At 40.4% G+C, this 27,975-nt stretch overlaps 1 protein-coding gene across 1 annotated transcript; it reads right to left on the minus strand.

Annotated features, from left to right (window-relative positions):
• Nucleotides 1–379: 379 nt before the first annotated feature.
• On the minus strand, nucleotides 380–27,950 carry Tbx18 (T-box transcription factor 18). The gene is made up of 8 exons (XM_028875539.2): nucleotides 27,641–27,950; nucleotides 26,512–26,716; nucleotides 24,348–24,449; nucleotides 21,278–21,449; nucleotides 13,540–13,707; nucleotides 11,046–11,110; nucleotides 4,871–4,965; nucleotides 380–3,282 (listed from the first exon to the last, which is right to left on the minus strand). The coding sequence occupies exons 1-8, from the start codon at nucleotides 27,948–27,950 to the stop codon at nucleotides 2,558–2,560; spliced, it is 1,842 nt and encodes a 613-aa protein (XP_028731372.1). The 3' UTR covers nucleotides 380–2,557.
• Nucleotides 27,951–27,975: the final 25 nt, after the last annotated feature.

Genomic DNA, 27,975 nt, shown 5'->3' on the forward strand with positions numbered 1-27,975 from the left:
ACTGGTCTTGATAACAACACCCTCTTCCCATCTCCATGTGCCCTGGAATGTTTTCCAGTCAAGAGGCCTAGAAGTAATCTGTCATCACTGGTTAGCTCAAGCAGATCATTCCTACATCCTTGCCTTTCTCTCCAGACCTGAACAAAGCACGCTGTTCCACCTTCTCTCTCACATCCACACTGTCATGTGTTCAACATTTGTCGGGGCCTTCACCTTCTCCCCACACCCAGAAATGATATTGAACACATGAAAAATGAACATCAGGCCCATTTCCCCCAGCTCTGTAGCTGAGAGCTACAGAATCTGTGTCTAGTGTATGCATGGGTGTCTTAGAAAAGTATTTATAAGCAATTAAAATGACTACCCTCCAAAACCATAAAAGGATTTAATAGTGTACTTTAATATAATTTCTTAAGCACTTCTTAATAAAATACAGATCGATAATTATAATTATCAATGCATGTATGTCATTTAGTACAACAAAAAAAAAAGGTTAGTCTTTGGAGTAATGTAGTGATTATTATTTACAGCAAAACCTGAAACAGCATTTGTACAATATTGCTAAATTTTACCAAAACAATTTTAAAAAAATGTCCACTCACATCATGGTGTCATCTCAAATTACCAACAGCAAAAAGAAAAATGCTCCACTTGGTGTTTTCTCAAGATGAAAGACTATTCTTCTTGAATTGTAGTAAGCACAAAGGCTGGAGGACTCATTCTCAACGCCTTTTCCCCAAATCTCTGTCAAGACCATGCATAAAACCTTAGCTAGAGCTACCTATTGCAAATAGTTCACGTCTCTTTACACTAATCTTGGATTTTAAAATTTTTATTAATTTGATGACCTTCTTACAGAATCCATGGGGAAATTTGTCAGTATCTATAAACAGAGACAAATCCAGAATGTGTTCTGTCTAAGCATAACATTCCCCTTAATATCCAACAATAATCCTGTTCAGTAAAGAAGTAAACTGGGATAGAGACTCCTTCCCCCATCCAAATTAGGGACACGGTAGAGCAAGTCTATGGATAAACACAAGGAAAGCATTCTCTTCGTTTGTTATACATGAACGTAAGGAGCGGCTTGGCAGACACATCCCTTTAGTTTCTCAGCAGAAGGAGCTGTGTACCATCCTGCATGCCTCACTTTTTCTGCTTATCTCATGATCTACTATCAAAATTCCTTATTTTGAACTCAAGTCATGTGTTCATTTTAGGCACTTTTAGAAGTCAGTCCTGTTTTCATTTCTTCGGTTCCAAAGTTAAAATGCTGTTGAGGTTAAAAGTTTTATAGCTCACTTATCATAATGAGTATCTTCCTCCTTGGTCCTCCTAGGAGGCCTTTCTAGTAATGGACTTTGGCCTTTGACTACACCACAAGACAGATTGCTGGAGATAACCCTCTGAAATTCCTTGCCGCATTAGCACCATAAAGGCAAGACCTGTCTGTTTTGGAAAAGAGTCAGACAGGGAGATAAGGCTAGGGAGGGGGAACTGTTCAATTTGTAAGAGTTATGAGACATAAATAATTGGCATAAATGCCTTTTCCTTACTCATAGACCAGGGGTCAGGCAGCTCAAAGATGGAGAAATAATCCTAAATCTAAAAAAAAAAAAAAAGCTACACAAAAGCCTAGGGGGTAGATGACATTATTCCTCTAATTAAAAATAAATAAATAAACATTGCTCATTGGAACAAACGAATCTGAGGCGGACTTCTTTCCTTTTTTGCAATTTCTCCTACCATGTACTCTAACCCCTTCCTTGGTGAAAATTGAAGTTTGAAATGTTTACAGGACATTTTTAATGGCCTTCTTGATAAACTAAATGAAATGGGAACCAATTTAAAAATAGTAGAGATGTATTTTTTGCAGGCTAGTAAGATTCTCTGTCCAATGGAAAGTGAAAAGTCACAAGGGTCTCCTCCACCTTCCTTCAGAAAATAAACACCAGTCAAGCTATGGATTTTCAGACCCAAGGTCGGCAGTAAATAAGAATAAGCAGGAATGAAAAGCTAAGCCTTTATTGTTAGATACCTCAGAAATACACTAAGAATTAACTGGCTTTTGCACTGGAGGGTCTCACATCATGTCCAAGAACAAGAGAAATCATAATGCTACCAACACTCAAATACAAACCGCTCAGAGCACTCTTCTGATAAATGAAGTTACAAATCTTTGGTTAGGTATGTGTGAAACCGTGGTAACGAACCCATCATTTTGCACAGAGCACTAGAAAAGTCTTTGGTTAGTATCATTACCAACTTTTAAGTGTACCGTTTTGCTTTTAGAGTCTGGCTACTCTGGATAAACACAGTACATGTAGTCAATATTCTGTGACACTGGATAAACATGGCAGTGAGAAGCCTTCAGTATGCTACATGCTACCAATATACAGCATACACATATGCCATAGATAATTACAGTCTTGCCAGGAGAAAGGAAAACACGTCAGAGCCTTCATTTTCTACTATATGTACATTTTTTTCCATATTGCCTTTTTCAAAAATAAGGAAGATCCATTAGATTCAAATGTAGTTTAACTTAAAGGCTTCATCAGACCATATGTGCAGACACTTGAGAAGATGACAGAGTTAAGCTTCCTAGGGTCCTGGAGTCAAAGAAACTCTGCTGGCCCCCACTGCTAATCAGATGCACTCCTTCCACGGGGGGCAACATCTGCCGATCAGTCATGGTCCCACTTGGTGAGGACCCCAAGAAACTTCCTTGGGAAGAAACAATTTTCTCAGGACTGGCAGCCAGTTTTGGGGATGTGGAGAAGTTATATCCATACAAGGCACAGGGACTGTGTAACCGGAACGTGTTGTAGGAACCCTGATGGGTCTGGTTAGCCGCAAAGGCGTTGCTGGATGGTGATGGCATGATGTACTGGAGTTGAGGGGACATTCCTGAAATCTGCATGGACAGGCTGGTCTGTGGGCAGCTGAAGGTATCCCCATCGGTGCCACCCATGGACATGTTCACAGATGGGCTACTGCCCACACCCACATAGGAGGGAGTCCTGGGTGGGGCAAAAGTCTCGCTGCTCTGGTTAGTAAGTCTGTTGTAGGTCTCTGCCAAGGACGTGCTGTAGCGGTTGAGGGTGAGGCCTGAACGGGCACAGGCAGAATAGTCAGCTGGAGCCAGACTACAGAGCTGGCTGGTGTTCGGCCCCAGATGGAAGGCAGGAGAGGAACAAGAGGAGCCAGACAACAGATGAGGGTGTGTGGCAGGAACACCATTCCCAGTACCTTGGAGGAGAGTAGAAGAACTTGTGTTTCCTACAAAAGAAGTTGCAATGTAAAGAATGACTTCAACTGCCATCTTTTCCTTTAAATTTTGATAAGCATATGATAACTCAGGCTTGTTTCAAGTGGGGGGAATTACAAAGGTGAGAGGTGGCTTAGCTTTCAAAGAATTCACTTCATTGAACTCAGATTGGCACTATCACACGGAATTTTCATGTTATATCTCATTTTGCTTTCTTGGAATTTTCTTATTTGCAAAAACAAATATTACAAATGCCAAACTTAACAGAAATATTATAAAATTAAATTTCATCTCATTTTCCCCCGACAGTATAATAAACTGCTCTTTTCTACCTATGGTATTCCCTTTCTCCCCACAGTCTTTTCTGGACCAGTACACTTCCTTACAGAGGAAAAGAAGTAACTGGAAGGAAAGCACAGAAGGGGTCGGGGATGCCACACACCTCATCTACGTCTGTAGCCTCTCACCGAAGCTTGTGTGCATCAGTACCTGTACCACTCAGGTCTCTGCTAGACTATCACTTTGTCCCTCAAAAACCTCAACTCCAGCTAGAAAACAGGTTGGCAAATCACAGGCAAGACAAAAGCAAAGGTCTAAGAAATAAACAATCCTGTGACACTCAAAGAGGGTGGTTTAATCTTGCAACCAATCAATAGCAACTCCTTTCTATTGGTCACCAGCTCCCTTCTGTTGGTCGCCAACTCCTTTCTATTGGTCACCAGCTCCCTTCTGTTGGTCGCCAACTCCCTTCTATTGGTCACCAACTCCCTTCTATTGGTCACCAACTCCTTTCTATTGGTCACCAACTCCCTTCTATTGGTCACCAACTCCCTTCTATTGGTCACCAGCTCCTTTCTATTGGTCTATTGGTCACCAACTCCTTTCTCTGGATTTGCTGGCAGATTGATGCTTGCAAACTTGACATAACTTAAGAAGAATGGAGAATTCCAAAGGGCTGCAGAGGGTGTAAAACCTTCATTATTCTAACAACAGTATTTCATTCCACTTCTTTAAATAATCTAAAAGCCCAAAACTACCAATGATAATAATCTAAACCTGAGTATGTGAAATTCTCACTGGGACCTGGTAGGATCCTAGTAAAAATCTGCCTAAATGGGTGACCTTAGAGTCTATCTCCTGAGCAGACTAGTACAAAGATGGCACCCTTCTCTAAGGAGATACAAGTCCTGGGCTTGTGAGGAATGAGCTCAAAATGGTCTGATCCAGTGTGCCTGATCTCATCACAGATCCAATAAGAAAACCCCGCTGAGAGGCAATAGTTGAATAAGAGGAACAGGCATGGGCAACTTCTTGTACAGTACACCTACATGGACTCCAACATCTCAATGAGAGATGTCAGGAAGAGGTAAGCATTATGAAATAAACAGCAAAAACATGCAATATTTAACCTCTCACACCACAGGACAGCCATCTTTCCTGATCTGTCTCCTGTCAATGCAGAAAAGAAATGGGTCCTAGAGTAGGAGGATGTTGATGAAAAAGTCAAATGTCGTGGATCTAATTAACAAAGTGTACATCTCTTACACCTCAGCCTTTTCTCAGGAACTGGCTGTATGCATGGCCAGGAGACTGAATTACCTTGCTTTGGAATCCCAGGGATATCTTCAAATGTGAGAGTTCGTAGTGATGGTCTCCAGAATGCGTATGACTCCACCAGGGCTTCCAATCCCATTCTACATGGAAAGGTCAGGACAAACAGAGTCTAGTTAGGAAGGGTTGTAGCTTTCACTAGTAATAAGCATTTGAAGAAACAACATGGTATTGGCAATGCCCTACACATTCTACACTCAGTGATAGGTTAGGAGACTGCCACAGGCAAAAAGAAATGCTTTGCACAGGGATGTAGGGACGAAAATGGAAACCTACCAAGATGCCTGCCGACATTCTCAGGACTGTAAAACTAGCACATGGACCTGAGGATCTGAGTGATCTTGGCTACTGTGAGCCCAAGGCTCTGTAGTGCTCTGGAGCCTCTCTTCCTGTCACAGGAGTTTGCCCTCTGATGATGAAGAAGATAGTTACAAGAACAACTTTATGTCAAGTTCTCTTTTCTAAGGGACATTTCTGCCCATCATTCAGTACCTCAGAAGCTAGCTCAAAGGAAGAACCAGTCAAAGAAAACCAACTTCTGCTCTGGGGCACAATCTCCACTACCAACCAGGCTAGGCCAGGAGGGGGCAGCACTGACCTCCCACTCAGCTTGGCACAGTGTGCAGAAGGGTAGGTGATTTCCAGAGCTACCCAGTCTCTATACAGAGTTAGTAGCAGCACTGTAAGTCATTATAAATCCTCACCATACACACTTTATAAATTGATATGCAAACTTGGTTGCAGACTATTTGTATCTTATCTGTATATTTCAAAACAAAAGCAACTACTCTGAACACAAACATAAAAGACTTCCTACCATAAGTGATTCTGTCTTCCTTCCTTCTTATATGTGGTGGCTAAAGAATACAACCCAGGAAGCTACATAGAGAAACCCTGTCTCGAAAAACCAAAAAAAAAAAAGAATACAACCCAGGATCTGGAGCTGAGCCTTTTCCTCAATTAGCCATTCTCAAGACAACCTGGGGCCTCACTACTCATCTTCAACCACTTCAACCCTAAGCAATTTGTTAGAAAGATAACATGGTCTGGGCCAGGGTGTGCGTCTCAGAAGTTTACCATTTATCTTGTGTCTTAGTCAGGGTTTCTACTGCTGTAATGAAACACCATGACCAAAAATCAAGGTGGGTAGGAAAGGGTTACACTTCAACATTGCTGTTCATCACTCAAGGAAATCAAGACAGGAACTCAAACAGGGCAGCATCCCGGAGACAGGAGCTGATGCAGAGGCCATGGAGGGATGCTGCTTACTGGCTTGCTTCCCCCGGCTTGCTCAGCCTGCTTTCTTATAGAACCCAGGATCAGCAGCCCAGGGATGGCACCACACACCATGGGCTGGGCCCTCCCCCATTGATCACTACGGAGAAAATGCCTTACAGCTGGATCTCATGGAGATATTGCCTCAACTGAAGCTTCCTCCTCTCTGATGACTTTAGCTTTTTTCAAATTGACACACAAAACCAGCCAGTATATCTAGTATGCACAAAGCCCTGGGTTCATCCTTAGCACAACAGAAACAGAAAAACCTTCTTCTGGGTAAAATACTACCTGGAAATTTCTTGTGACTGTTATATTTCTACTAACTTTAACTCAGCTGCTGCTTCCCTGTACCCCCAAACCATGAGCTAAGAACTAAGGCTAGAGAAAACCACCTGCCAGTCATATGACTTCTCCAAAACAACGAAAGCTCCCGAAAGAGCAGATGATTTATGCAAGAAAAGCATCTCACATTGCCATCCTTCCACAACAAGATTTTACCCCTCCTGTTGCCGTGAGCTCGCATGGGGACCTTACTAACTCCTTCGGTCTCAGAGGAAACATCGCCAGCCCATACAGATGCTACATACAGATGCCACAGGGAAAACACGCCCAGCTGTTTCTCCTGGGCTATGTGGGTGGGAAGAATGGAGTCTGACCTCTGACATAATCGCTGTGTCACAGAAAGGACTGCTTGGGGTAAAGACACCAGCCTGGAACCAGAAGGACCAGTGACTGCAGGTCACTCTGAGTCACTTGACCTCCCTGGATTTCAGTTCCCTGAGAAGTGAAGACTGAACTATGAAGCTCTGAAGTCCTTTGATACCGAGCTATAATTTATTTCATTCTAACCGGTATTTATTTCACTTGACTTTTTGTAAATCAGACACTATATCTGTGGCCAAACTATAAGTCAAATCCCTGAGGTCATACTACTCAATAGTATTTTCTATATGGTGAAATATTCCTTTTTGTGCAGTTTGTGGGTCCAGTCTGTCTCAATACTGCATTACCTGTGGGTTCTATTTAATACTGGACTGATGAACGTTCGGTAATGCCTTTGATGGTCTCTCTGTATTTAGCTTAAACCAATACTAAATCTTTACTACTTTCCAGAGAAAATTTTTTTTGTTAAGAATATTAGTACACACCTTTATTTAAAAAAAACCTACTTTTTATTCTCATGCAGGTTAACATTGATAAAGGTGGTTTGGGATAGTGAAAATACCAATGTAATTATAAAACAGTTTTACTAAAGCCAGAAGTTTGTAGACTATATAGATATGTTTTACTGCTTTATTTGTTTTAGCAATGTAAACTGAATTATGTTTCAAATCCATAAATCAAATTCGTAGGGAGAAGTTACTGAGCAGAGCAAATACATAACCTTATGCTTAAAGTAATGGCTGGGAGGGGACACATCTACTACGAGCCTTCTGATTGGGAGCTATTGATATGTGGCCCGAGGCTGCTACTTCACACTGCCAAATCCACAAAGGATTGCAGATATTTTGCAGGAAACAGTTATAAAATATTTATTAGTTGAATCTGGACTTTTGTTAAAAAGCCTTCATTTTCTCCAGTAATGGAGACTTTTCCCATCTAGTTAAAGGAGAGATGAAAGGCCCCTCCTGCAGGAGAGTAGCCAAGGCGATAATTTATACAAGGTGCCTTTGAACAACCTCCACATTTACCAGTGCCCTCATTTATGCTATCAAATGGCTGAGTTTATTTAGTAAAATGGTTATGTTTTTCCTGAAGTATTTAAGAGAAGAAATTTCTGTACCTTCCTGAGTAAAAACTTTTATAGGGTCAAACCTAAGGCCTAGCTGTGGAATGGAGCTATTCTCAGCACATAAATTCACTCTCACATAGCAAATGCCTGCAGGAGGGCTTCAAGGGCCGAAGCTACTGATTCCTGTAAAACAGGCTGAGAGCCCGAGGTAGCCAGAGAAGGACACTTTTTAATTAAACAGAATTGTTTTTATAAAATTTAAGCAATCACATGTCTGTGTTAATTTTGTGTCCTGATCAACTTGTTTATTTCATATATGGGGAAAATAAAAATAAAATTTTGTTTTAAAAAGCAGTAAAACTGCACAGCAGAACCAAGGAAAACAAAAGAATATTGTGGGCGTTTTTCATAGACTTTCCTCTATTACTACACGAAAAAACTATGCTGTCCCTCTATGCCGTCAAAGCCACCATACCTTCAACAAAGCCTCACATGGAGCACAGATTTTTTTAATTTTTTTAAGGAATATAATACATAACTTTGAAATATTTTAAATTGACAGAATTTTTTTCACACTGTTAAGGTCATATTTTTTAAATATGGAGCAATATTTCATGAGAAAAGGTGAAAACTTTATTTCATTAACCAGAAAGCTCTAGAACAGTGGTTCTCAGCCTTCCTAACACTGTGTTCCTCATGCTGTGGTGATCCCCAACCATAAAATTATTTTCATTGCTACTTCATAACTATAATGTTGCTACTGTTATGAATCATAATGTAAACATCTGGGTGTTTTTCTGTGGTCTTAGGCAAACCTTGTAAAAGGTCATTTAACCCTCAAAGGAGTCATGACCCACATGTTAAGAACCACTGCTCTATACAGACACAGCATACTTCACCTGTAACAAGACAACCACTTGGAGCAAAATGAGAATTTTGAATGTTAACATAATTCAGAGTGTTAAAATATAATTCATTATTTCTCCATGTTGATTTGAAACATGACAGGTTTTATTGGGATCAAAAGAAATAATGCAAAGCACCATTTGATGTCAAGCCTACATAGTTCCAAACAGCCGAAAGTGAAAGGAACCCCTGTCAAACCGAGCCTGTGGCCTCCAAACGGAACAACAGGCTTCCTGGTTTATTTTCACCATGACACTGAGTAGTTTGTTTGTTTGTTTTGTTTGTTTGTTTTTTCGAGACAGGGTTTCTCTGTGTAGTTTTGGTGACTGTCCTGGATCTCGCTCTATAGACGAGGCTGGCCTCGAACTCACAGAGATCTGCCTGGCTCTGCATCCCGAGTGCTGGGTGAGCCACTGCCCGGCAACACTGAGTATTTTTAATGGCACAATTTTAATAACCAAATCTTTTCCTTATGCTGGCTCATCTAGAATTCCTCCTCAAAATTTATCACATGAAGCCACCATCTAGCTTCTAACAGAAGCTTCACTTGTCATTACTTTTTGTGCAAAATATATTTTAAAACTATTCATAAGCCACTGCTTCATAAGTGAACTTCTCTCCAGTGTCAGTAGCAGCGAGATCTTTCCCAGAAGTCCAGCAGCTTGGGCATGGGGTCTGGTATTCACTCTCAGGCCCCTGTGGAGCTCCTATAGGACTTTTAACACATTGTTTCTCTGCTTAAGAAAAAAAAATTAGCTCAAGTCAATGCAAGACTCTGAGATGTTGTTCTGATGTAACCTAAATTCACAAGAAGGGTTCACCCCAGCATTTGCTAAGGCAGAAAAGGAGTCACCTCTCAGGTCTCCTGCTGCTGTGGCACGCATCATTTTAAGGCTACTAAGCTCTAGTTTTTCACTCCATTTTCAAAAACATCCCTGCAAAGCAAGAAAACCAGGAGCATAACAAAACTGCCACCAGGCACAACTTTTCACCACAATGAAACAGACCCGAAAAGACATGAAGCAATTTCAATGCAGGAGCTAAATTTGCTAATACCTGCAAAACTTCTCATCAAGTGGAGCACTTCAAAAGATTCCCTCCTATTGGTCAATCTTGCTGATCCTCTTCCACTGATTGGAAGGTCACTCTAGTCTCACTGCATCTTAGTTGCCTTTTAGTACTTTCTAACTACATGTTGTTTAGATAATGCCACTGTAAATGAGGATGACACCAAGTCTCTTTAGCAACTGAGCACATTTTGAGACCTGTCTGTCACCTATCTTGACCACGAAATCAGCTGAAAACACTAGAAAATCTAGACTATTACTTGATTGCTTTTTCCTTCTCAAATTTCAAGTGTAACTGTTTCTTGATAATTGAGGGTTTTCAGTTCATGTAGACAAACCCAGTTAGTATCAGTTTCAAAACAAAATAATTTTGGAAATGAAGTAATAAAGTTCAAATGCCTCTTATTATAAAAATGTACTTAGAAGTATGCATATCAAAGCCTTGCCTGAAAGGGCAGAGAATGTTCCTCTATTATCACCCTCTATTACTAGCAATTATTTTAGAAAATGTTGTAACACCGGACTGTACTGGAATAGACTCATATCAATAAATTTAGAAACTTGCAGCAAACCGACTGGATGAGTAATAGAGTGGAATTAATTGTTGTAGCTATCCCACTTAGTGCAAACACAGTAAAACGCAACATAGAAAAAATAAACAAGTATGTGGCTGTCAGTAAAACCAAGACAAATTTGGAAACTGAAGAGGATCAAGTCTCTTGGCAATATGAAATTGTTTCCTGTTCCAGTTGAGAATCCAAGTTAATAAGAAACTATCATACTCTTCAGACAGAATCAATAGACAGTGTGTCATCACTAAGAACTCTAAACCAAAAGAAGAGGCAGAAAGGACAATTTCTTGGACTATGAAGACCCACGGACCATAAAGGTAGGCTTCTCCATGGCCCCTCCAGAAATAACACGCAATCTTTATGCCGAGGGCTTGCATTTTCACCCCAGCTTCACGCACTAAAGTTCATCTTAAGGCAGGCCACATGACTATACTCTATACCTAAGTTACCTCCAAGCCACAATAATGTTTACCAACTTAAATTCTCATCAGAAATGCTTCCAACACTATGTTTACCAAGTTAACCTTAAAGCTCATAATGGAAAAAAGATCACATTAAAACTTTAAATATATTTACTAAAACAACCAGGAGATTTCACTAGAACTTGCCTGTTCCTCCCGGAGTCTCGGAAGCCTTTAGCAAATGGATTCCTGTCTATTTTAAGGCGAGTAATCTGCAGAGTAGAGAAGAAATCATATTAACTCTTAATATAAACATCACAGAGTATTATTTGAAAGTTAAGATGTTTTTGGTTATGAGTCTAGCATTTAACGGCTGAACTATCTCTCCAACCACTCCCCCACTTCAAAAAAAAAAGTTAAAATAACTGCAGAACTACCAACAATCTAAAAATTAACATACAGACAGAGGGTTCTTTTGTGTTCCTCTAGTATGTTTTAACATCCTGGCAGGGAAGTTAAAAGATTTAGAACAGCCATCTGCTATGAAAGAGATACTTCTTCACCCATTTTCCATCTTAATAGATGGATAACTGCTTGTTTTGTTTTGAATGTGCCTGGAGAAGGAACCCTGCCGTCTTTTCCTATTTGACCATTCTCTCAAGCTGAAGTTCTTCTATTTGACTCTAGGATATGGTTTAATCCTGATTAACTTGTAGAGCTGGAAATCAAGGATCATCCAGCAGCCTGCATTTATTGACAAATTATAAGCTTGTTTCCATTCTTCAGAATCGAGAATCCCCACACTCCCTAACCTTATTGCCACAGTATTTTTCTCTGTCTTTCCCTTGGCCTTTGCTTTATTCTTTCATCTCTTATCTGGTCACCGAACTATAATGAACATCTAAACAGAGATAGCTATGACTTAAAGTTTCTAACAGAACAAACTCATATTAAAGTGGCAGAAATAAATGCTAATTTAAAAATACTTAATTTTTAAGTACTTTCAAGTTGTTGCCTCAAAACTGGCTTCTTGTCCACTAAGATCTCAAAGTTTAAAAGAAAGGAGTTTACAAATATCTTCACCATCTCCATTAACTGTGGTTTGGACTCATGCCACCCTAAACTTGACATTTTAAGTAACACCCTTCTGTTTCTTAGTAGATCTGTCCTTTGCACAGAGGAATGCAGAGCCAATTCCTTGTATTTTGCTTTCTAAATTCCTGGTCTTAATGAAATCAATAAAGTTAAGGATCATGTTTGTGATTACATTAACCTGCTAAGAATGAGATTGGCTGGATAGCATTGTGGAGATGGAAGGCCTCCCTAGAGTCTCTCTTGCTGGCCTGTGCATGCCCTCAGCCTCATCAGCCTTGAAATACTTCAGACACATGAGTTCCATAAGATATCGTCTTGCTATGTGGATATAACTACATTATAAAGGATGTTATGAAAGTTTGCTCATTAATTCATCATATATGTCATTCTATCACTGAAGGGAATTTTCCATTATAGACTATACTAAAGTTCAACTCTGTTCACTTAAGTAATGTTTAATTACATTAAATAATTGAAATATTTCAAATGTTAGTTATAAGAGTATAGATCTGTATAATAGCGCCTTTCTAAACAAAAATATAGCTCTATTATCATCAGATTTATTCAACATAGATTATTTATGCCATACCAAGTTTTGCAGAAACTCCTCACTTGATTATTATAGCAACTTATACACAGTTATTACCCCAGTTTTATATTTTCTTTTAACACAATACTTTAAAAGTTATGTACAGTGGTCCAGGAACCCAGGCTACAGAAATCACATTGATATTAATCAGAAGAGTCTTTATCAATTTCCTAAATTCTTGAAAATGATAGTTCTGAAAAATTAAAAACTGAATGTGGTAGCATTGTCTATTTCCATTCTAATTTGTTGACTCTTAACTGACTTGTTGGTATTTGTTAAGCAGCACCCGGCACCACAATGTGGTGTGTGTGTGTGTGTGTGTGTGTGTGTGTGTGTGTGTGTGGTGTGGTGTGCTGTGTGTGTGTGTGTGTGTGTGTGTGTCTGCAATTGGATAACCAATAAGAGGGCTTGACACTCACACTCTTGACTCATGTAAAACAACCTTAAAGAAACAGCATTTGCCCATACAGAAAAGAAACATTTCATCTCTCAAATTATTTAAACCATTATAAAAGCATCACATTAAAATTGCCAATCCCTCAGACTATAATGCATATCAGTACCCTGCATAATACTTTAAATCATAGTTCAATGATAAAGCCCTTTAAAAATATACAAAAGGAATGTACAGGATAAATCTTTCTGAAATTTTTCTTGTAATTCATGGTCTGTAATATTAAATCCATGTATCATGCTGTAAGATACAATTAGCTTTTCATAGTTTACATGCCTGTTTTCTAGGTAAATAGCTTGCTTTCTAATTTTAATTATGACACTATAATTCAATATCTCAAGATGGAAAGTAAAACTATGCTGCTAATTGCAAGATGCATGCTCAGCTTAAGTCATCACTCAAGTAGCCTGCTTGGAAATTTGAGGACTAGGAGTTGTCACTCTGTGCGCACATGTACACACTGTGGGTGTCATGCATAGCAAATGGTGTGTGGTAATTCCTGACATGTGGATATGGCAATACAGAGGGCAGGAGTCTAGCAAGAGGGCTGCTGAAAACGATACCTGCTGATTCTGGTAGGCGGTGACGGTGGTGAAGACTGTTTCTGGGAAGGAGAATGCCTTCACACCCTCCCCGGAAGGAACAGGCTTGATGGGGGAAAGATCATCCCCACAGTCTTTACGGATGACGTGCACGCGTGGTTGGTATTTGTGCATAGAATGAAGAATAATCTAGATCAAGGGGGGAAAGCCATATTAAACAGGAACCACTCCCAATTTGACAGCAAGAGCAAATTTGTAACGTGGAAAATAAATTCTTGCAGGAAAGTTACATTTCTGAAGACGCAGGAAGTTAATTTAACAAAATGTAGCAAAGCTGCAGGGAAAGTCTAGGGAGACATCTGTAACGTTTGTATAAAACTACAAATCACGTTAATGCAATCCTCACTACAGCCATGTGAAGTCAACATCAAATTTCTATTGCTTAAAATTCAATAATATATTCATAGAGATTTTATTTATGATGAACTTAATAAGACCAGAGTCAATACCAATGAAACCAAAAATGAGACTGAAATGATCATGTGCATTGTACCAAATCCATCTTCTAAAAGATACACACAAGATTTTCAAACACCAAGGAAACTGTTCCTTCATCGGTGATAGTGCGCACACATTAAGGACACCCCGCTGTCTCCTGTGTTGATTCTGCAAAATCTCTGGTTTGTTGGAAGAGTATATTTCCCTTATTCACATTCAAATCTTAGGCTGGAGAATGGAGAACCTACCCTGTTTTAAGTCTCTCATGTGGTCTCCACAAACCCACTCAGATTTGTCCTAAGGTATTGCTCCAGATTCATAAAAGCTTTTCATATACAAAGGATCTCTGTGAGTTTGAGGCTAGCCTGGGCTACAGAGTGAGTTCCAGGAAAAGCTCCAAGGCTACACAGAGAAACCCTGTCTCAAAACAAACAAAAAACAAAGATGAACATTACATAAGCTATAACAGTGGAAGACTTTTACGAGTAGATTAGCAGTTACCAAGGGAAATTTACATCATGAGATGTGGTGTCACCAAGCTGTTGCCAATGCTGCTTAGGCAAATTTCAGTCATATAATAAAATTGCTTAGTTTTAATCTTTTTATTTTTCTGGTTTTTCGAGACAGGGTTTCTCTGTGTAATAATAGCCCTAGATGTCGTGGAATTTGCTTTGTAGACCAGACTGGCCTTGAACTCAGAGATCTGCCTGCCTCTACCTCCTGAGTGCTCAGATTAAAGGTGTGTACCACCATGACCAGCTTTGTTTTTAATCTTAAAACGGTACCTAACTGTTTAGACACATTTTATGGCTTATTAAAACAGAGTATAGTGGGCTCATACAGAGATATAGACAGTGATCACCTCTGATGATGGTAGGAGTGTGTGTGAGTGTGTGTGTGTGTGTGTGTACCCTTATATATGCCTTTTTATGTTTTAATACTTGCATGAACAGCAGGTTTTTTTATTTGTTTCTTAGATTCTATATTCAGATATTCATGAACTAGTTTAGCTACTATCAAGTATGCAATTTTTCTGAACTCTAAGCTTTAAATTCAAGGTTTGGGTTATTATGAATCTAGAAGGAAAACACCTAAACAAAAGTCCTGGGAAACATGGTGTTCAACGTGCTTCATGTTGTTCAGGATGTAAGCAGTTTAATGAGCCAACTTCAGAGCCTTTGGTCAGCTCCAACACCAACAGCTCTGTGCTCAGAGAATGTGTTTGCTGTCCTGAGAGCATGCCTTTACCCTTGGGAGAGCCAACACTGCAGTCAGGGGCTCTGTTTCTGCTTTTCCCTAAGGTTTTCTTTGTGCCGATGGCAGACACACTTGGGAAGCAGATCTAAAGATCCTGCCAACCAGATGTGCCTCTGAAGGAGGCAGCATGAACACAAGAGCATGCAAAAGTTTGATAAAAGGGGGAAGCAGTACTCATGGTGGGGGTGGGGGGACATAGGCAGCAATCCAATGCCTCTTTCTAGGACTAATTTGAATGAATTTGAATGAACTATTAGAAGCTTTGACCAAAAAAATGTTTAAATAAATAAAATTATAAAATACAGTAGTAAACAGTGGGCTTCCTGTACCAGAGATATGTACTTTTTTTTTCCAAAAGTTTTTGTTGGCTGTGAGTAGGTGTGCACAGGACCATCATATGAAAGGTGTCCCTTGCTGTGAGTCAGGATAAACGTCTGGAAAATGCAGAAACAAAATTATACTCACAGGGTCTAACCATTAGCATAGTCTGGTAAGCAGGTTTTCAGTGGATGAGGAATGTCTTTTGCTTGTTTCCTTATTACTAGTTTATGGTAACTAATTCTGTTTTTAATACATATCAAAATATAAGTTTCTATCTTAATGCAGTTTATATCCTTGCAGGGTTTGGTTTGGTTTTGCTTTTGTTGTTGTTTGTTTGTTTGTTTTGTTTTCTGAGCTATGCTGGGGGTGTGGGCAGCAGGAATGGCAGAGGGACTGCGTTCTAGTCTCTGACTTCCAGGTAGGAGCATAGTTGTTTAATGGTTAGGGTTCTGCATGACATTTCTAAACCTCAACTTATTTTTAATGGTAAGTTCCACAGAACCTAGAGACTTCCAAGTCCTCACAGCTCCCTAGGCCCAGGGCCAGTTTTGTTCCCTTTCCTGTCTGCATGCCTTCCTTACGAATTTACACTACGTGGGCAGGCACAATCCCGAGGCCAGGCCCCATACAGGAAACACAAGAATGGTTTTGAACCTGTGGCTGCAGCTTGTGTCTCAGCCCCCACCTGCAAACTAACTGTCCTGGCCCTTTTCCTAGGATTTATTATTGAAATAGTACACTCTTTTCAATGTTAACACAAAGTAGTAAACAACCACTTTTAAAGTCATGACTTTAATGTCCATTCAACTTTGCGCTCCTTTGTTTAACTTTCTCTTTAGAAAACTGGCTTGCAATAGATCTCTTTGGGGGTTGAAAAGTTTGAGGGTGAACGCTTCCTCTTCCCCAGGCTAGGAATCAAAACGTCAGTGGCTAACAAATGGCAGCATCTAGAAACTCCAAGGGAGACTCACCATCCCTTTAGAGGTGATCTCCAGAGGAGAAGAAAAAAAATCAAAGACAAAGAATTCCACACAAAGAAGCAACAGGTGCACAGCCAACTTCAGAGCATTGGGACGAAGTGACTTGGAATGGAGGTAGTAAAAGTTTCTTTTCTGTTTCCGTTCTTGTTTTATGAAAACTCTGCTCTCTGACCACCTGAGCTTCCATCTCTGGGCCCCGCATGGTGGAAAGAGAGAACTGACTTTTGCAAGGTGTACTCTGACCTCTGAACTTGTGCAGTGGAATGCAGGCATGTACAACCCCAATACTCACTAAATAAACAGACATAATAAACTTTCCCATTTATAATACTAGTAAATCGATAATATTTTGCTTACTTAGTAGGATATGTGGGATTACTGGCCTTTAAAAGAGAGAGACCATACATATAACTCAAATAATCATATCTTATGTGTACTTTCTATACTGTTTGTTCTGTTTAGACAGGATTTGGGTGGGGGATTTCTAACTGTAATATTAGAAAAGGCATACAGACCTATATGTCCACAAACACAGAGTGCTTTCTTATTCATAGGCTTATACATGCTTTTCTGCTTTAAAGACTAGATTGGAGGGGTTTGGATGTGGCTCAATAGTAAAGCACTTGCCCTGGACTTAATCTCTAACACTGCTAACTAATTGACTACTCATAAAATAAATTTACACCAAAAGAAGCATACTTTTTTTTTATCTGACCAGTCAATTGTGCTTGAAGTCTGACAGGTAGGGCTTCTAGTTTTACAGCTTGATGGTAGAACTTGTCAAAAACTGAAACTTTTCTACATGAGAAATTCGCAAGGTTGGATTAGGTTTGTACCTAGTCTTATTATAACTTGATATGCCATGTTTGATTGAAATCCCTGGGAGACTCTCCCTCTTCTGAAGAGAAAGGAAAAGGGGTAGCTCTTGGGGGTGGGGGCTAGGAGGAGAGGAGGCAGGGGAAACTGTGGCCAGGATGTAATATATTAGAGAAGAATAAATTTAAAAAAAAAAATTGGATTAGGCCAAGCAAAGGACCAGATAACACCACCACCCACCCCACCCCCACTTCCTGAATGTGTTAGAACACCAGCCATGCCTCACTTTAAAGTGTTGAAACGTTCTCAGTCAATCACAGGCAAAATAGAATTTTCCCTTTTTGCTCTTACGTGATAGTGTGTTTCAGGCCCTCCTTAAATGCATACTTTCAAGTTTGCCGGCTTCCTTGGGTCTCTAATTCCAGTATGACCCATGAGGAAACAAGGCCTCAGAGAGTGGAACTGACTTGCCCAGGATCACTGGCATGGTGTCCTCAACCATTCCAACTTCTTCTCCACAAGAGAGCTCAGCTACCTCTCCTGCATCATCCTGCTTCCCTGTCTGATCTTTCAAGGAGAAACAGTAAGAGAGTATGGGCATGTGTGTCACAGAATTGCCAGCAAGGGAGAACATCCACTCCTACAAGTCCTTGACTATGGCTACTTGACCCAGCCCATTGCCAAAGCATCAGGTGATGTAGGTATGGGTCCTGCTGCAGTGTAAGGTACACCATCAAATGTCTTTCCCTGTTCAGAGAGATGTGCTCATGGAAATACTTTCCTCCAGGGAACAGACTCCAGGAAAACAAGGAAACATGCATGTGGTAAGAAACTGTCACCCAAGCATAGAAACCTCCTACAACAAGGGCAGCCCAAGAACCAGTCTTGGTGTGTACCAAAGCCAGAATAAAGCTGGCTAGAGTCCCCACGGATCAAATAGGACCTACAAAGTTATCACAACATCCATGGATTAGCTGTGGCTCTGAGGGATACTGCCACTCTGAATCCTCCTTAATTTTCTTTTCTGAACCAGGTCTGGCGTTTGGGAGGCTGAAAAGTTACTTTGGGGAAAACACATCCTCTTATGTGGATGCAAGTCTAGTCACAGCCTTTGATTCCTGCAATCACCTTATGCTAACTTAGTAAAACTCCCGGGGCCACAGAATTCTCACATCACAAAGCTGCATGCATGTACATCTTTTGCACACTAAAATGGGGTGGGGCAGGGGGGCTGAGAGATGAAAACATAAGAAAGGAATTTAGGAAATTAACTATGGCGTGTACAGTTTTATTAGAGGTGACAATGACTTCTTTTAGAATTAGAGGAATGATGGAAAGCAGAAGGCTAAAAGGGCAAGAGTCCCTGAGGGTCTCTGTTAAGGCCCCGCCATGACTGTACTGCCTTCTTAGACCCGGGTCACAAATGGCAGTAGAATTACAAGCACATTCCCAATCTCTAGTCTGCTTCTACTCGAGTCCATCAAATAGAGTGCACACAGAAGCAGACTTCCAGTATTCTTCTCAGTCTCTCTGAGCTGGGATGAGGTATGTCTGTACCTCTCTGAACAGACAGAACAGCAAGCTGCAGGCTCCCTTCTCATTCCGTCTAGGCAAGAAACTCACAAAGCCAGCCTGGGCCTTCCGTGTATTTGATCACACTTAACAGTCTCCAAGAACACATTTTTGAAATGAATAGCATGAAAGAGTACATCCCCCTACAAGCACTAACATTCACAAAGCAATGCCCTCACTTCTTGATTTCCCGTAGTTTCCTAGTGCCCCCTGTGCACATTCTTTATTCTTGATTAAACTTAGTACATCCTGTCACAACCTTAAAAGAAAAACAGAATGTTTCCTTAATTTTGACTGTTCTTTGCTGCTTTATACACATTCCTAATAGTGAGAGTCTTTATTATGTCCAAGTAACTGAACTTCAATTTGGAACTTTTTTTTTTTTATGTTTTAAACAAATACTGTGTGGTGGTTAATTTTATCTGTTAACTTGGCTAGGGCAAGCATCCATATTTTTGGCCCAACAGGACCGAAGATATGCTGTGAAAGTATGGCTTAGAGATAAACAATCAGTAGACTCAGGGAAAAGCAGATTAGTAGCAGTGAGTGGCCATCATCCAATCAGTTGAGGCCCACAAGAGAAAACAGAGTAAAGTCCTTGGAAGACAAGAAAATTCTGATAACAAACTATCTTCAGATTCAAGTCACAGCTTCAACTCTTCCTAGGTCTCCAAAACACAGAACTGGCCAACTCTTCCATAATCACATGAATCAATATTCATATTTATTCTCATTCTCTCTCTCCCTCCCTTCCTCCCTCCCTCCTCTCTTTCTGTACTCTCTCCCACCTCTGCCTTTCTTCTCTCTGTCTCCTCTCTCGCATGCACACACATAACTATTTTCTCTGTATGTATTCACACATACACATGTATATATTATATTTTCTGGAGACTGTTCTTTTAGGTAAAAGCTGTTAAAATTGCAAATCTAAAAATCATAGTTTGTTTTCTAAATCTATATATAAAATTTGGTTTAGATACCATATATAAAGCCAGTACTCTGAACTAAAAGAATTAGAATTATAAGATGATTATATTGACTAGAATTCTTTATCAGAATACAGCTTGAGGCACAATTACCCCTTTAAAATATATTCTTAAACTGTAGAACTCAGAAAGCAAGCAACACCAAACAGCATTCTGTCTAAATTTCCTAATAAAAGGCAGAAACATAGACCCATCAGATAGGTGTGCTAACAATAGTTCGGTCAAACATAGGAGCCTGTTATTTTTTTTAAACACTGAAACCAAGTGGACAATAATTGTTACAACTTGACTGTAGAATTGGAAAAATAAAAAGAAGGAATATGAAGTCATATATGAAAAAATATGAAGACATAAAATGTCTTCTTTCTCTGATTCTGTTTTAAATCATAAAGGCGACCACAGAAGCACTGTCATGTGAAATCTTACTAGCTATGTATTAAAATGTAGACACTGCATTGTCATAGGAAGGTTAGTACCCCAAAGTTTTCATCAAGGTGCTTCAGGTCCTATCTAGACACCTGCAAAGCACAGCACAAGCACTATATTAATGCTCATTACAGCTGGCAGTTTTATCTTAAGTGACTTATTTATAAATAAGCTAAGTACTTTTTTTGTTTGGGAAATGAGGAAGTTGGTAAAGGCATTTCAATTCTTCTTCATCAAAACTCTACCAACAGTCACCTAACAGAAATGATAGCTTTGAGCAGAAATAAGTATGACCCAGAGTTAGTGAGGTACTAAACAATAGTGTAGATTTCTGCCTACAGTCAGCAAGCTGTTAACAATGCCTGTCTTTTTGGAACAGCCGGACTTGTCCCACATATCAGGTTTCAGCAGTTTTAGGAGGAAAGGGAATTATAATATACTTCGACACATTAGCTGTCATTACAAAACAATTGGGAACTTGCAGATGGAGCACACAAACAAGTAAGCTCGGGTCATTAATGCGGAGAGACTCAGCTGGGAAAAGAGCTGGATACAGAGAGGACACCATAAATCATTCCTGTTACCAAACTTCCAAGCACATTTCAAGTATAATAATTAGTGCCTTGTGGGATTTCACATAAGTGTTTTGGTTGAAAAAAAAAAAAAGTCTGTGCCTTAGGTCCTTTCATTCCAATACAAAACCAGTATCTGGTTTAAATCTATTAAATGCTTTATGGGACAATACAGCTACAGACATGGTCTCTGATACAAATATAACCTTGATTTGGCATATACTGTTCACATACTGACCAAACAGAAAGGGGTATTACAATCTTAGCAGTTTTTAGCCAGGCACTGGGCTATGCCACCTGATGGTTCTTGCCAGAGAGGCTATCTACTTACATGACCTTGATCATCCAGTTCATTGTTGGTAAGCTTCAGCTTGTCGAAGCTGATCACTTGTCGCATCCAAGTCTCCCCAGAGGCAGGTGAGTCTGGATGAATATACACCCTGGGTGGCACAGGAGAATCGGCATTACCGGCCACCATCCATTTAGAGCTGTGGTAAACATACCTACAAGGCAAAGACAAAATTGTCAAAATGCGAACTACCCCATTGATTGGAATTATCAACCAAGTGTGCACCGTTTTCTAAATATAAACTTATTTCTCTATACACCCAAAACTTTTGAGATTGTACTGTGGCGGCTATGGATAATCCAGAGTCAACATCGTTTTGATGGCTTAGTGAAAATATCCAGGCTGTCTCCCCCATAAACACCAAGTATTTTGACTAATGCATTAACACTTACAATAGACATAATTTATATTCTGATATTTTTCATCTGAATATTTAATTGACATGAAGACACTATGAAGTTGTCAATCTCACCTCTGAGTAAATCTCAAAATACTTCAGTGTCTTATTTTAAAGGTTTCTACATCCTGAAAGGTCACTACCCTTTTTGGCTCTGTATAGCCTGGTGGATGGAATAAACAATGGAGAGGTGAGAGGAAACTGTCACACTGTTTTTTTTTTTTTTTTTGGGGGGGGAAGTTAATCATTTTAACATTTAGAATGGCTTTTCTCAATTCTTTAACATTATAAGTAGAGCATTAAATAATTCATGCTGATTTAAATTTTTCAGGAATTATAAAATATAGGCTATCATTAATCTTTCATGCTTCTCTTTCCTGATCATTCTAAGAAAATCATTTCAATTAGCAAATACTGGTTTCCAACTACCAGCATTGAACATACAAAGCACTTGATTAGTACTGCCAATTAATGTTATTTTCACAGTTAAGAACCACAATAGCTTATTCTGTTTTAATATACACAAATAAATTGACTTAGCAAGAAACACATTTAAATAGTAAAATTTCCAGGAGTAAATAAAATCTTAAAATGTAGCTGAATATTCAGATTATTATCTGTCAATGTGAATTTAAAAACTAGAAAGTAGTGTATCAATGACATGATGAAGTGATATTATATACTTAGATACATTGCCTCCTGCCCATGTGTTAAGGTGCTGCACACAATTTATAGTGATAAGGTTCAGGTAATGTCAGAAATACCCGTGTAGAAAACACACATCTTTTTAAAACAGCATGAAACATTTTCTTACATCTGTCTTTGGTAAAGCTCTTTGTCTCAACTATGGTTACTCGTTTCAGTGACCTCAGTCTTAAGCACAATATCCCTTGCAGATTTTAATTCCTTTCCTTGAAGCAAAATATATAAGCATAGCATTTAAATTAATTTTTAAAACCTTCCTTTTTGGTATTGGTATGGTGTGGTTTTAATAAATCAATTCCTATGAGCTTTCATGATTAATAATTGTTCATAAGGTTTCTTAACATGGACGGAATACCATTCTTTGACAGAGAATAAGTCAAAAAAATAATTTCTGATACTGATGAAAAATGTTGATAAATAAAATAGAAACTTTAGAAATGCATTGGGAAAAAAACTGAACTTCAGGTAAGATTTGGGTTTCTACCAAAATAAATAAAAAGGTTCTATCAAAATTATGCATATTAAATAGCTCAAAACCCAACACCTTCTAAGAGAATAAATTATACATATAAATATTCCTCACAAAGCATCCTAAATACCAAAGCCAAACATTTCTTAGGAAGCAATAGAAGAAAGCAAATTTGTCTTTCACAGTTTGATCTATTAAGATCTAAATTTCCATTGCTTTCTGGAAGAATAAATATGAATTGTGTAAAATAAAGAATCTTAAGCAGATGGGGGGAAATTGGAGGAAGAAACAGAAGAGAAACTCGAGAAAGAAAGGAGTAACTTAGAAACTCACTAAGAATGACATTATCTTTCTCAACACAAAACTCAAATTAAAATGTGGATTTTAAATCATGTATATTTCATGAATAAACATAGTATCTTCTACTTTCTGCTAGTCAGTAAAGTGAGCAAAACTCCTAATGACTCATTTAATTAGCTAAATAATACAACTTAAATAGACAACACAAATAAAACTATTATATTAAACACTTTTAGTATTTCCTAAGCTCATATACAGATTTAAATCTGAATACTTTTGCATCACAAACTTCTTTTATCAAAACAAGCACCCATTTTTTTTAGAAAGTGATAGAACCAAATGATTTCATTTAGATATATACTAAATGAGACAGAAATCTTAACAGAGATCCATCTTCTACTCTTTCAAACTCTCAACCTTCCTTTTAAACAGATTAGCATTTTAAACTCTTCCAATAAACAAAAGGCATTGTCATTGAAAATCACTAATTCGCTTTCTTGTATAAGTAAAAGCAAAGAACTTGGAAACTAGAGAATTCATATCATTTCAGAGTTTACTTGATGCGCAGACAAATGTTCTGTTTCAAAATCCAAGAGTTATAGAAATTTCTAAAGAACTGTCAATTACCAACCTAAAAATGAGCCAGAGATAACAATTCATTACAAGTTTAGAGAATGATTTAAGTCACAACGAATTATGAGATTTTATTTTTCTAACTTGTAAACACTTTTTTTCAAATGGAAGTCTAAAATATGTATAGTTTTTTTAATATAACAAGAAAATTAACATAAGATCAAAACATAGGAAAAAAGTATAACATTTACTATAATGTGTATCTGCAAACTTTGCATTGAACACTTCCTATCAAAACTCTCACTGAATCGCTAACCAACATTAAAGTATATTTCACGTAGCAATGCCAGACTGGTCCCTGCTCAAAGTCTCAAAGATTGAAGACATCTCTTTACCTATGAAATGCAAAACAAACACTGAGTTTCCACATACGCTAGGGGCGAAGCACCATTTGAGCTTCTAACACCCACGGAAGTTAGATCATTGAATCTGGAAATTCCACAGACTTTGGGAAACAAAGATCACAGTGGCATGGATGAGACAGGCAGAAGCCTATGGAGTCCTGGAGTTGCAATGGCTCCGCTTGCGGTCATGGGTCATCATCGTACCTGTATCTCTTGTTATCCACTGGCACAATATCCATGGCAATGTAGTATTGCTGGTGGGGGTCTAATCCAGAGATCTTCACTCGCATTGCTGGGAACATGCGCCTATTTGTAATGGGAGGGAGGGAGGGAGAAACGGGGTTCGGTTTTGTTTTGCTTTGATTAAGAATAGAAACTGAATAAAGACAAGAATCCTCCCATAATTTCCATTTTAATGTAGACAAATTTATAACGTACACTTAGATAACATAATTTTGGGTGTCAGAGCATAGGCTACATCAAAACTACAGCTATAAAAATGTGATTTGTTGCACCATGTGCACATGTTCCGTGTTTATTCAAACATCAGTGTATCTTAAAAGTGAAAGGATTTTACCCGAAAGAAACTTTGCTTTCGAGGCAGAAGCAACAAGCCCGTTTATCTTACTACAAATAATGAAATACATCATTGATAGAAATTTCAAATTTCTCAAAGTGATAAAATATATTATAATGTGAAATTTTAAAGGGGGTTATAAAAAAGCCACAAGGAGCCAATGTGCCATGCTATAACCAAACAATATGTTCTTTATTGAGACAGGACTTCCTGTCTGCAGCCTGGTAAGGTAAAGTGCAAAAGGCACTCTAAATTTGAAAGGTATAGTAAAACTTCTTTATTGGAAGCAGAAACTAAACACAACATATATTTACGAATTTCCTCCCCCCACCGTAACCCAAAAATGTTTTCTTTTCTAACCACAATTATTGCTAATTAAAGCAAACGAAAATTCCATTTTCTTTTGACGTCCTAGATATGTATATCAAAGGAGATGCTGAAGTAAATGCACATAATCCCTTTAAAAAGGGCATAGAAGCAAAGAATACAGCAGCATATTACTGTGCATTAAAAACAACATAAGTTTTGCCCTTAAAAAAAAAAAAAGACTTTCTTCTAATGATTTATGTCTAGGACCCTCCAACTAATCTCATTTTTGTTAATTTTACCTTATAACACAAATTTATCTACCATTTTTTTTTACAACAATGCTATTAAAGTCCACTGCCAGACAAAGGAAAGTCCATGATTATTAACTAAGCATGAGAGCGGTTTAATATGCTGGCTGTTTTAGTGTTCTTTCAGTGCACCTGTAAGATAAAGAGGAGAGGTCTTTAACAACATCCTTTATAAGACAACTGTTGCTTTGTGTTGTTGAAGACCGCATTTGGATCATTAATAAAAAAAAAAACTCCCTGAGAATGCAGAAGGTAGCATATGGATTCAATAAAATATGTTTTTGTAATTTCTAATAAGTTTGGATACTTTTATGCTACCCAGGTTTTTACCATGTGTACTCCCTGAAAGAGTTGTGTGTGCTTTTTAAAGAAACTTTAAAAGGAACATATTATTCTTAGATTTCATTACACTAAATGCATAAATGAGCTGAAAACTTGAAAGCGCAAATTTCTCTCACCGACCTCAAATTAGTATGATGTGGCCAACAAATCCATTTATTTGACTAACGAACGATGCACAAATTTCACAGTCTAAAAAATAACTTCTTTCCAAACGTTTTTGTATTCAGTTAATTTAAAGCAGTGGGCTGGATTTCTTGTGTGTGTGTGTGTGTGTGTGTGTGTGTGTGTGTGTGTGTGTGTCTACAGTTATAAAAAAATCCGAATAATGATTCTTATAGCAATACATGATTAAAACATGACCATAGTGACTTTTCATGGCTACCTAATATCAGAATAGCACAATACACCATGAATTCGTGGCACTAGGAACAAATCTGGGAGTTTTGAATTAAAAAATATATATATCATAGTGTGCTAAAGAAAATAAGAGATAAAAATAACTAAAGCGGGAGGGGTCAATCTATTACCTAGCTCAGGACGGATAACTAGGGCCTTAAATGCACAGAGGAGGGTACACACGATCTCAGTACCGCACTTCCTCACTCAGAGCATCGGCAGTTAAGGCTGCAAAGTCCACACTGGCAAAGATCTCCCTGACATTAAGACTGGGCCCGGCTGCGCCCTTCATCCACAGCGCTTTGGCAAAGAAGCCAATGGAAGTTCCAAAAAGGGCCTACTGTCCCGGGTCCATTTGGATCGGTCACAGCTGAGGCCTGGCTAGGGGGTAGAGTGAAGCCAGAATTCGGGAGCATCTCAGGGAGCTCAAGCTTACCTGCCGGCTTTGGTGATGATCATCTCCGTGCCTATTTCGTGAAAGCGCTTCCATAGCTCCGCTCCTTGCAGATCCACCCTCGGGGCCTGCGGCGTGGGCAGCGGAGTCCCCGTCCGGGCTAGGCCGGGTACCGGAGACCCCTTCGGGGAACCTCGTGGGGACGCCAGAGGGGAGGCGCCCTGCAGGAAGCCGTCCTCACAGCTGCCTGGACAGCAGAGGGCAGAGACGGGGAAGCAGTGAGGGAGAGAAGAGAACCGGCCTTAGGGACCATCTCAGGGTCAGGCCCTAGGACAGTCGCCTCCAGTCCTGCAGCCTGGGCGCTCAGAGATGCCTTGAGGCCTGCGGGGTCCCGCTGAGTCCCCATCTCTAGGTCCGCGTCCTCCCCACGCGCTCGGCCTGTGCGTGGCCCCGGCTCGCGGGTGTAACACACACACACACACACACACACACACACACACACACACACACACACACACACGACACTGGGTCTGAGACCGGTCTCGGAGCTCCAAGTCCCGGGGCACAGATCCTACTGCCACCGCCGTCAGGCTCCGGGAAGCCCGTGGCCTCCCTTCACCCCGACAGCCGCGGTCCCTTTCTCAGGGCCCAGCCCGAGGCACCTTTAGTAAACATCTCCAGATCCCGCTCCCTTCAAGCTTCCCGGCTCCTGGCCTCCCAGGCCCCGCGGCGTAGCGGCTAGAAGAGGGCGAAAAGCCAACCCTCGGGCGCTGTGAGCCCCGGTAGAGAAGCGCTTGGCATCCCAAGGAAAGAGCGTGGGCGAGCTCGCCGCAGCCTCCCCCCTTGGTACAGCCGGCTTCGGGGCGTCCGTTCCGGTTTCAGTGCTACAGCCCGCGCCCTCCCGCAAGCGCCCCGGGGTTCCTAAGACTTAGCCAGGCGACTGGCATCACCCTGGGCTGGAACCTCCGGCGCAGAGGCGAAGGGGCCGGCCTGGGAGCCCCGGTCGGACGGTGCGCGAGGCCGACAGGTCAGCGCCTGACACCCGGGGCTCCGCGGCAGAGGCCCGGGAGGGTCCCCGCACGAGCACGGCCTCGCCGAACGAAGCTCAGGTTCGCGGGACCCGGGCGGGGACGCTCCGGGAAGCCGCTGGGGCCGGAAGGGGCCGACTCACCCGCCGCTCCGCGGGAGCCACAGCTCCGCTCCACGTCCGTGCAGCTCCGCGCCGGCCCGGACGCCGCCCCGGTTGGCGGCGGCGGAAGAGCCGCGTCTTCGTCGGCCTCGGAGCAGCCCTGCTCGCCCGCGCCTCCGCCACGGCTGCAGCCAGCGTCGTCCCCCGCCCCGGCCGCCTCTTCCGTGGTCAGCTTTCTCCGCTTCTTTTGAAGTTGTTGCTGCTTCTCGGCGCCGATCAGCGCCTCCACCGAGAAGGCGTGCGCCTTGAGGCTTAGCATGCTGCACGGCGAGCCCCTCCGCTTCTCGGCCATCCCCGCCGCCCCGCGCCCGCCCGCC

This window comes from Peromyscus leucopus, chromosome 7 (assembly GCF_004664715.2).
Source record: "Peromyscus leucopus breed LL Stock chromosome 7, UCI_PerLeu_2.1, whole genome shotgun sequence".
In the NCBI taxonomy this organism is placed as follows: Eukaryota; Metazoa; Chordata; class Mammalia; order Rodentia; family Cricetidae; genus Peromyscus; species Peromyscus leucopus.